We start from the raw sequence: 10,343 nt of genomic DNA on the forward strand, positions 1-10,343 counted from the left end.
CCTATGGGACCTGGTGAAAAACTAGACTGAGCATAGATTATCTGTCACATCTCTCACTAGTTGTCCCCACTGTAGAGATTTTCTTATCTACAATTTCACTAATCCATCCTCACAGAGCTCATGTGGAAATTTTTAACATAAATGCTATCTCAAGAATTTTGCCCAAATAAAATTTCTTGTCTGGCCATCATTTGCTCACGAACAACAAAGCAGATCTCTTTCTAAGGGCATTATCATCCTGGTTTTCTTGTTAATTACCTGTAGAGGCAGACCATTGCCACCCCTCTTCTGGGAAATCAGAGGCAGAGCCTCTCCTCTTCACTGGTGGAAGGCTCAAGGGCAGGTATTACTCCTCACCCTGTCTTCAGGATAAAATCAAGCCTTAATCCCTACAAGTGCTTTTTTTGAAGCATTCTGGTCTTACTCTCATGAAATGGCTTAGGGATCATTGCAAGAATGATCACAGACAAAAAAACCCAAGACCTTAATTATATTTAGAAATTGGACGGAGTTAATATGCTGACCAGACATGGTGGGGCATTTGAATGTTAGATACGCATGGTTCTGATTTCAGGAAGCAAACCGGTGCTTTGATGAAAGAATAACAACATCCTATGCAACCCCAGGACACAAATCATGGACTCAAAAATGTGAAATTTCTGTGTCCTGAAGAGAAAGGCTATGACCTCCAACCACAGACTCTTTCTTAATTGGTCATATTGTTTTAGGTACTGAAACTTCCATCCCTTGTAGGATGGATAGAAACATTGGTCAGTGCCTTGTTATTCATAAATATGTAAGAGTTTTAAATCTTTTAAACTATCTGGTTCCCTGCAGTCCCCAAATTCATGTACCTAATATTTAACATTCCCCTTTACTTCTTTAGCTATGTGTGTCTCTCTGTGCATGCATGCTCACACCTACACACACACACACACACACATTTATAGGTATACAATAGACATAAAGCAAAAAAAATTGTGCAACACATTTTTAAAATTCTGTTGAAATAAAACAGTAAGTTAAGGTGATTTGCCCATAGAACTGACATTGTGTTGTATAATTGATTTAATTTAATTAAATATGTAAGATAACCAAGATTGAAGATTACTAGGGACTGGTATATAATCATTAACAATTGGCTACTCTGGCAACATATAGCCATTTAACTTTAGAGAAAACACTAACATCTTAAATCATCTTAAATCGTCTTATCTGTTAGAAAGAAAAATCCTAAAGATAAATACCATTGATTTATGATATTATTATTTGGGAATTTCCTCTAGCTCTTGATTCTCATTTCAGGCCTTTAATTTAATTACTTCTTAAATTTTTTATCTCATATAGAGCTATATGAAAACTAAAGATAGAATTTAAGGTTCAGTCTCAAAACATAGAAAGACAATGAGATGGTCATAAACACCCAAGACGACAGCACTCCTGAGGCTAAGGCAGGAGCCTGAGGTGTTCTCTCTCTCTCTCTCTCTCTCTCTCTCTCTCTCTCTCTCTCTCTCTCTCTCTCTCTCATACACACACATCATATATGTTTGTATGTGTCCCACTTAATATCATTTATCCTCACATATACATATACTAAAGCAATTGTATATTGATTATTTAATCTCAATTCTGTCACTGAGGATAGTAAGCTACTAGCAGTGTCATCATGAGATAAATATTGAACATTCTCTAGATCAATTGGGGAGCATGACACATATTCCTGCTAAGTCCCTGACTGCAGAGTTCTCTGGGAATGGCATCAGTGTGCTTTCAGATACACAGAGTGAGGCAGCTCTCAGCAGTGGTGATGCTTTCATGCATTGGACACAACCTCCCCAGGACTTGGTTGCTGTAGAACACCTTCTGGAGGCAAGGCTACTCAGTAAGAAAGTCACAGTGTCTCTCTCTCTCTCTCTAGTCTCAGAAACTGGTAGGATGTGATTCAAACAAGCCAGCCCTGGAGATTAGAAGCCTCAACTCCTTAGTATGTTTACATTGTGAGCACCTTTGATAAAACATTCTCTCAGTTCATGTATTCATTTTCTTGCTGATCAAAATACAATTATATATATTCCAATGTTATAGTTTAATTCCATAGTTTATACCTCTATTTACTATGATAGGTTAGAGTTTCGATGCAACCATATTGCACTTCTAATTATTAATTTTACTCAATGACCAAAGATCTCAGAGCTAAGACTCACGGTATAAGGAAGAAATGGTTCAGACAGACGTTCTGATATACTGCCTGATACTCTCTTCTGTTTATTTTTCCATGTGTCTTATGTTAATTTATCTCTGGTTCTAAACACTTGTCTGGACATCTTTATTTCTGTTGGGTATCAAAGAGGAAGGAATGAGGGTGACATGATTTCAATGAAAACATTTCCTTTGTGCTCTCTGTTATTCTTCAAATCAAATGAAATGCTTTTATTTCCACCCTCTTCTATCCTCATACAACCTTTGAGATACATATCCAAAGAATGACTGTGTTCACTGTGAAGTTCCTGAAAGGTTGGATGATATCCTAGAGCCAGCTTAGAACTGTATTGTCTCTTGTGATTCTTTAGAGGCAATGGGAAATGCCTGCAGAATAACACATGTTCTTTTCCCCTTTTACTATTATTATTAGTTAATCTTTTTTTTTTCACTCTAGTCGCTATCCTCCTCTGATCTACCCTCCAACTGTTCCTCATCCCATTCCTCCTCCCCTGTCTCCAAGAGGATGTCCCCACCACCCCTCACACCTCCACCTCACCGTACCTCCCACTCCATGGGGCCTCACATCTCTTGAGGGTTAGATGTGTCTTCTATCACTGAGGCACTGATCCAGCAGTCCTTGGCTATATATGTATCAGGAACCTCATATACATATAGGGACCAGCTAGTGCATGCTGCCTGGTTGGTTTGCCTGTCATTTTCTAAAATGTAAAAATGTGTGCAGTAACTGACTTAAACACTTGGATGTGGAAGTTGAAACATACTAGCAATAGACCAAAAATCATCCCCTAAACAGCAACGCAAACCCTTGTTAGTCGAAAAGGAATGATTTAAATGGAGATGTAGAGAAGGGAAGACAAATAGAAATTCACTTAAGTGATTTTGAGTTTGACTATTGAATTCAGAGATTAAAAGAAAAAAAGATGATGAAGAAAAATCTGAGGACTCCTAAATCTCACGTTTGTAGTCCCTGCTGACCCCACAGCTCTACTAGTGAAGATGAGACTGTGGTCATCAATGTCCCGCTTTTGTTTGTATGTATGCATGGAGATGTATGTGCATATGAAACTATATTCTGGATCAATGAGATGGGCCAGTAGGTAAAGATTCTTGCCACCTCATCTCTGATGACTGGAGTTCTATCTGCAGAATCCACATAATAAAAGACAGAAAAACTCATGTAGATTTTCCTGTGACTTCAACACACACACACACACATACACACACATGAATGCATGCACACCCACAAATGAGTAAATGCAAAAATAATTAAAGAAAAATTGCATTACAGCATAAAACAAATGTTAAATTTGCTCAGCAGTTTCTCTCTCTCTCTCTTTTTTTAATCATACGTGTGTTTTCCTTCCTAAGCATCATCTTTGGATATAATCTTCTGTTTTTATCATCCTAAACCTGCAATATAAATGAAAAGAAGTAAATAGATAGGACGGACAGCTCTCAGACAGTGTTCTTTCTCCTCTCCTCTCCTCTCCTCTCCTCTCCTCTCCTCTCCTCTCCTCTCCTCNCCTCTCCTCTCCTCTCCTCTCTCTTTCTTCCCCTTCCCCTCTCTGTTTGACCATTTCTTCAGGAAAAGGCCCTCTCTGATTTGTTCTATATGTTTATGCCATAAAAACATTGATATTGAGAAATAAGGAACAGGAATGACTCTGGAGAAAACAAAGAAACAAAAGGACAAATTGTAAAAGTGCTGGAAACCAGGAACTGCTTCTGTCCTGAGAAGTTCTGGAGGAAGTCTCAGCCCATCCTTGAGAGGGGCCATGCTTGGCTTAAGTACCAGAAAAGAAGTCCTACTAACAGAAAAGATTTTTGTACTATCATTCCCAAATCAATGAGTTCTTTAACATTCGGAAAACTGTCAATTTCTTCCTCCTTTTCCATTAACAAATAGCTGACATTTTCACCATTTCATTTTTCAGTTTTCTTATTGGTAAGATGGGGAGGGGCAAGTTATAGAGGAGAAAATGTGTGTTGATTTGGGCCTAAGAACAGTAGCTTTGAAAAAATAGCAGTAGATACCTATAGGAACTTAAATGCTAAATCCCATTTGATGTTTACAAAATGTTGATAGCATCCTATGATGCTTACCTCAGAAATAAAATAACAAATATTTTTGAAAGCTTATATACTATGTTCTTTTAGCTAGACAACAACAAGGGTGGGGTTTAAACCTATATTTGCCATATTGTCCATCAAGATGGCTATACAGTGGATTGGATTGAAAGAAATATCCATCAAATTATTCATCCAACTTTATCCTCTGAGAAGGTGGTAAGTGTTCATATAGCACTTTTATTTGATATTAACCTGTAGGTGTGTACAACTGTTGCTTTGTAATACTTTAGGTTAAACAAATCTGTCTCTATTTTACAGATAAGTAGGAGACTGAAACTAACCTCCTCATCATACAAATTACACCAAGTGAGAAATTGAATCTCCTACTTCTCTTACACTGGGATACAAGGGATGCTTTGACCATAGTGAAAGAGTAGTATAAAGATGCAAAGGGTCTGCCTTATGCCCAGCAGTGATATGTTGAAAAAGCACAGTGCTTGGACTCCAGAGGTCTAATTTTACTGCTCTATGACCTGGACAAATCACACCTCATAAGCTAATATTTTAAAACTCAAAATACAGACTCCCTATACCTAATTGCTGCTCAAGAGTTTCAGTTCATAATTCAAGAAGACACAAATACATAAAAGCAGGAAGGCTCTCATTAGGATGAATTGCTAGAGGCAGGTTGTCAGTTTAATCAATCTCAGGGTAGTGCTTGGGACACAGAAGGAACTGACTTTGCCTAAGCACACAGCCAGCCATGGTTATCAAGGGTCTGCAAGTAGACAATTGGACCGAGACAACACATTTTGTTCTTCTTGGATTTCCAACACGACCAGCCTTCCAGTTTCTGCTCTTCTCTGTCTTCTTGGTAACCTATCTGCTGACACTGGCAGAGAATCTTCTCATCATCCTGGCCATACGCAGTGATGGTCAACTGCACAAGCCCATGTACTTCTTTCTAAGCCACCTCTCGTTCCTAGAGATGTGGTATGTCACTGTCATCAGTCCCAAGATGCTGGTAGACTTCCTCAGCAAGGACAAAAGCATCTCATTCAATGGCTGCATGACACAACTTTACTTCTTTGTGACCTTTGTCTGCACTGAGTACATACTCCTTGCTGTCATGGCCTTTGATCGCTATGTAGCCATTTGCAATCCACTACGCTACCCTGTTATAATGACCAACCAGCTCTGTGGAGTAATGGCTGGGGGATGCTGGCTCTGTGGGCTCATGACTGCCATGATCAAGATGGTTTTCATAGCTCGACTGCGCTACTGTGGCACACCACACATCAATCATTACTTCTGTGATATCTCTCCACTCCTCAATGTCTCCTGCGAGGACTCCTCTCAGGCAGAGCTAGTAGACTTCTTCTTGGCCCTCATGGTCATTGCTGTCCCTCTTTGTGTGGTTGTGACATCTTATGCCATCATCCTTGTCACCATTCTCAAGATCCCATCAGCTCAGGGTCGTCAAAAGGCGTTCTCCACCTGTGCCTCGCATCTGACAGTTGTAACTCTTTTTTACTCCACAACACTTTTTACTTATGCCCGTCCTAAGCTCATGTATGCCTACAATTCAAACAAAGTGGTGTCAGTTCTCTACACTGTTGTTGTTCCCCTTCTCAACCCCATCATATACTGTTTGAGAAATCGTGATGTAAAAATGGCCCTAAAAAAGACTATACTTTGCAATAGAAGTGGTTCTGGGGGAGATGGGGATTTCAGTAGTTAAAAAATGTACAGAATCACACTGGAGTGATAGCTCAGCAGTTAAGAGCACTAGATACTCTTCTAGAGGACCTGAGTTCAATTCCCAGCACTCACACGGGAGTCCACAACCCTCTGTTAGTCCAGTTTCAAGAGATTTAATGCCCTTTTCTAGCCTCCACTAGCAACATGATGCACATGGTGCACAGACATACACAAATCAGCCATATGCATAAAATAAAAATAAAGTTAAATTAAAATTAAAATTTTTGTTCTGGTATACTTAGGTCGATGGCCACTGTGCATTTCCTCAGTTGGACTGTATTTATTCATCAACTACACAGTACTGCTAAGACTTTTTAAAATTATACATAAAATTCAATGAAACAAAGCAAAACATATTTACAGTGTATATTACAACTTCATTCAAAATCCTTTTAAATAAATTTGTATATGAAGATGGTGTGGTCACCTGTGCTCATATGGGGTGGCATGTGAATAAGTGCACTCATTTGTGGAGACCAGAAGTCAACATCAATTACCTTCTACTACCCTTGTTTTTTGCTTTTTGTTTTTTTCTTTTTTCTCTTTTGTTTTTCTTTTTTCTTTTTCATGTTTCTGAGACACTGTCTGTCACTGAATCTGGAGGTCAATGATTGGATAGACCAGAATTTCTGAGTCCTCCTAGCTCTGCCTCCCAGAGATGGCATTATAAATACCTGGCTTTTTATATAAATGCTGGAGATTTAAACTCAGGTCCTCCTGCTTATGCAACAAGGACATTACCCACTGAGCCAATATGCCCAGACCTCTCAAGTAAATTTGAAAGACTGAGTCCTTGGTGGAAGATATATGAACAATATAAATATAACAAATAAAAATTATTTAGATAGCATTTACTGAATGAATTGTGCTCTACAAAAGAGTATATATTGAATTTCTGATCTTAATACCTCAAAATGTAATAGGTTTTGGAAATTGGATTTGTATAGCTAGCAAATGTAAATTTAGATTTATGCTATGATATGTAAGAGTCAGTACATAATAAGGGTATATACATAATTTGGGCAGATGAAATCCTAAGGACTTTAGTGGGTCTTTTCCTGAAAAATATTTTATAAATAGTTGGTTTTCAAACATGTTTTTAATAGTAAAAACTATTAATAAATGATCAATCTGGACTTCTACATATATTAAGAACTCATGACAATGAAAAGAACAGGGTAACAATGTAAGCAAGCTGTAGGATTCCTGCTGGATCTTCTAACTGTACAAAGGGCTTTTCCACCAAGCAGCAATTCTTGTTCTGAAGGTAGATAAAGCCCCAAAGTGGCCTGATTTCAAAATACTTTTGCTGAATCCGGTGAAATTCACAGAAATATTTTTAGGAACACCTGAGGTTTTCTGGCAAAGTAACTTTGAGTCCTCATAAATGTGTAAAACAAATAAATGAAAAGAAATGGAAATACCCAGATGAATAACTAGATACAAAATACTTAATAATCACTAAGTTCATATTACAGAATATCATTATTCTCCAAAGCTGTCTATACTGAAATGGGCGACTGCTTGGAGAAAACTATTGCTCTTCTCAAGCAAGAGACAATGTCCATGGTACAATGTCTTCAGAATCTACCATTCTTCACTTTGCACAACTATAAACCTATCAACAGCACCACTAATAAGTAGTGTGTGTCTGTGTGTGTGTGTGTGTGTGTGTGTGTGTGTGTGTGTGTGTGCAAGTATGTTCAAATGAGTTGCTTCAAGTAATATTGGTGATATAGCTGAAAAATTAAGCCTCTATATTAATATTTCAAGTATATGATATGATTGCCCCAAATGAGCATGTCTGTTATTAATAAAGACTTTGAGACAACAGAAAAATTGATTACTCAGAAAACATTAGAAACATTTTATAAAAAGAATTTTTGTGTGTGTAACATCTGTACATTTGTATATGTGTATATGCTGTATATGTGTGTAATGTGTGTACATTTGTATATGTGTTATATGTAGTACGTATAAATGTGTAGTGTGTCTGTGTTTGTGTATGTGTGTGTGGTGTTTAAGTACATGGTGTATGTGTTCATATGTATGTGTATATAGTGTGGGTGTGCATGATGTGTGTATTGTGGTGTGGGTGTGAGTGTGCATGGATGAGAGAATATATGTTCCTCTGTGTGTGTGTGTGTGTGTGTGTGCTTGTGTGTGTATGCTTGTGTGTGTGTGTATGCTTGTGTGTGTGTGTGTGTGTGTGTGTGTGTGTGTGTGTGTGTGTGTAGGCCTGAGGGTAACAGCAGGTGTCTTCCTCAGTTGCTCTTCACCTTATGTCTGAGTCAGGGTTTTTTATTGAACTCAGACATCTTTCACATGCTGACATAACAAGTGGGCTTCCACATCTACCTGGGTTCTGTGGGTTTGGGGGTCTGAAATACAATTTCTACTCATCCACAGAAAACACTTTACTCCATAAGTCATCCCCCCATCACTGAAACTCTTGTTTTGATAAATCCATTAGGAATGGTACTGTTTTCTACCGAAAATTTTATATACTTGAATTAGGAACACACATTATGGTGCTAGAGAGAGATGACTCGACAGTTGAGAGCACTGGTTGTACTACCTGAGGACCCAGGTTTGATACCCAGAGTCTACAGAATAGGCTCAGAACTGTCTATAACTTCATTACCAGGGGATCTGATACTCTTTTCTGGTCTCTATGGATACCAGGAACATGCATGGTGGGCAAACATATGCAGGCAAAATACCTACAACACATAACAAAATTTTAATTGATTTTTACAAAGAACATTACTTTATGGCATAAATGCCTCCTCCACTCCCAAAACAATATGCATGCATATATAGTTTAGAAATTACAATACTTAATTGGTTTCTAAAGTATGTTTCACCCATTTAAAATTTTGCTGTCAATTCCTAAGAACTCATTTTCTGTTGTGCCTTTTCTATTCCCATTTGTGTGCAAAGGTGATTTTCTAGGCCCTCATCTTGTAATAGTCTGGCATTTAATTCTAAAGGGAGTTTGTTCTAGGTGTTGTTTCATTCCTATGAAACCTAGAGATACATTTCATTAAGTTTTTGGACCCATGCCATTGGGTAAAAAAGTCTGAAAGCTTAATTAAGAATAGAGACTTCAAAGGGAATCTTAGAAGAACAAAGTCTATTAATACACACAGCTTTTCTCCTTCATGAATTTCTCGACTTTTAATGAATGAATGGTAGCTAATTTTATCAAAGAGCAAAGCAGTTCTTCTATATATAGTACTGCAAAAGAGAAAATTCTTTTATCTTTTTGTTTTGTTTTAGATGTCAATTCTCCATGTAATGAGTTCCTTCTCAGAGCTGAGGTGACATTAAAATAGTCCCATATTTATCACCTTGCACAAAGCTCCTCCTTGCATAAAGCTCAAGTTCAGGTGGGGTCAAGGACCTCAACATAAAACCAGATAAATGGAATCTAATAAAGGAGAAAGTGGGGAAGAGCCCAAACTCATTGGCACAGGTGAAAATATCCAGAACAGAGCACCAGTGGCTCAGATCAACAATTGATAAATGGGATCTCATGAAACTGGGAAGCTTCTGTAAGGTAAAAAAGACTGAGAGAGAGAGAGAGAGAGAGAGAGAGAGAGAGAGAGAGAGAGAGACTTAGCACAAACCCAGGGACAAGCTAAGCACTGTAGCTATCCCATAATTGGAATTTTGCCAGTTCACTATTGCTTCACCCCATTGGAAACTTATTCCATACTATATTTTATGGTTACACTTATTTATTTCCTGAGTATGTAAACTACCTCCGCTTCATATAATCATGCAGGAATAAATATGTTTTGAAATATTTTTCACTTTTTAATTTTTGAGATTATAATATATTTAGATTTCTCCCTTCCTTTTCCTCACTCCAAACCCTGAATAATAGCCTTTTCTTCTCCCGTTCAAATTCATGGCCTCTTTTGTCACTAGTTGTTAATGCACATATCTATGTATGAGTGTATACATATATGCTCCTAAATATAATCTGCTCAATCTGTATCATGCTGCTAGCATGTGTGATTTTGGAACTCACCATGTGGCACTGGACATCTAATGGGTGTGCTCTTCTCTAGAAAGAGCTGCCTTTCCTATTCCTATCTTTCCTCTGTTGCCTATAGCTATTTGTGCAGGATTGAGGCCTTGTGGGCTTTTTCCATTCACTTTGACACGTCCATGGGTACTACTATAGTTGTTCACCTTGGGTTTGAGTGATCATGTTGCTTAAATACTTATAAAATTGTGTGTGTGTGTGTGTGTGTGTGTGTGTGTGTGTGTGTGTGTGA

General features: G+C 38.0%; 1 protein-coding gene across 1 annotated transcript; it reads left to right on the forward strand.

Moving 5' to 3' along the window:
• The first annotated feature begins 5,056 nt into the window (after positions 1–5,056).
• On the forward strand, positions 5,057–6,034 carry LOC110304335 (olfactory receptor 6Y1). The gene has a single exon (XM_021175638.1). It carries the CDS (start codon positions 5,057–5,059, stop codon positions 6,032–6,034), a length of 978 nt encoding a protein of 325 aa, XP_021031297.1.
• The last annotated feature ends 4,309 nt before the right edge of the window (positions 6,035–10,343 follow it).

This window comes from Mus caroli, chromosome 1 (genome assembly GCF_900094665.2).
Source record: "Mus caroli chromosome 1, CAROLI_EIJ_v1.1, whole genome shotgun sequence".
In the NCBI taxonomy this organism is placed as follows: domain Eukaryota; kingdom Metazoa; phylum Chordata; class Mammalia; order Rodentia; family Muridae; genus Mus; species Mus caroli.

Excerpts from the sequence above, each read along its gene's own strand:
- LOC110304335 (XM_021175638.1), top strand. The coding sequence starts at position 5,057 with ATGGTTATCAAGGGTCTGCAAGTAGACAATTGGACCGAGACAACACAT.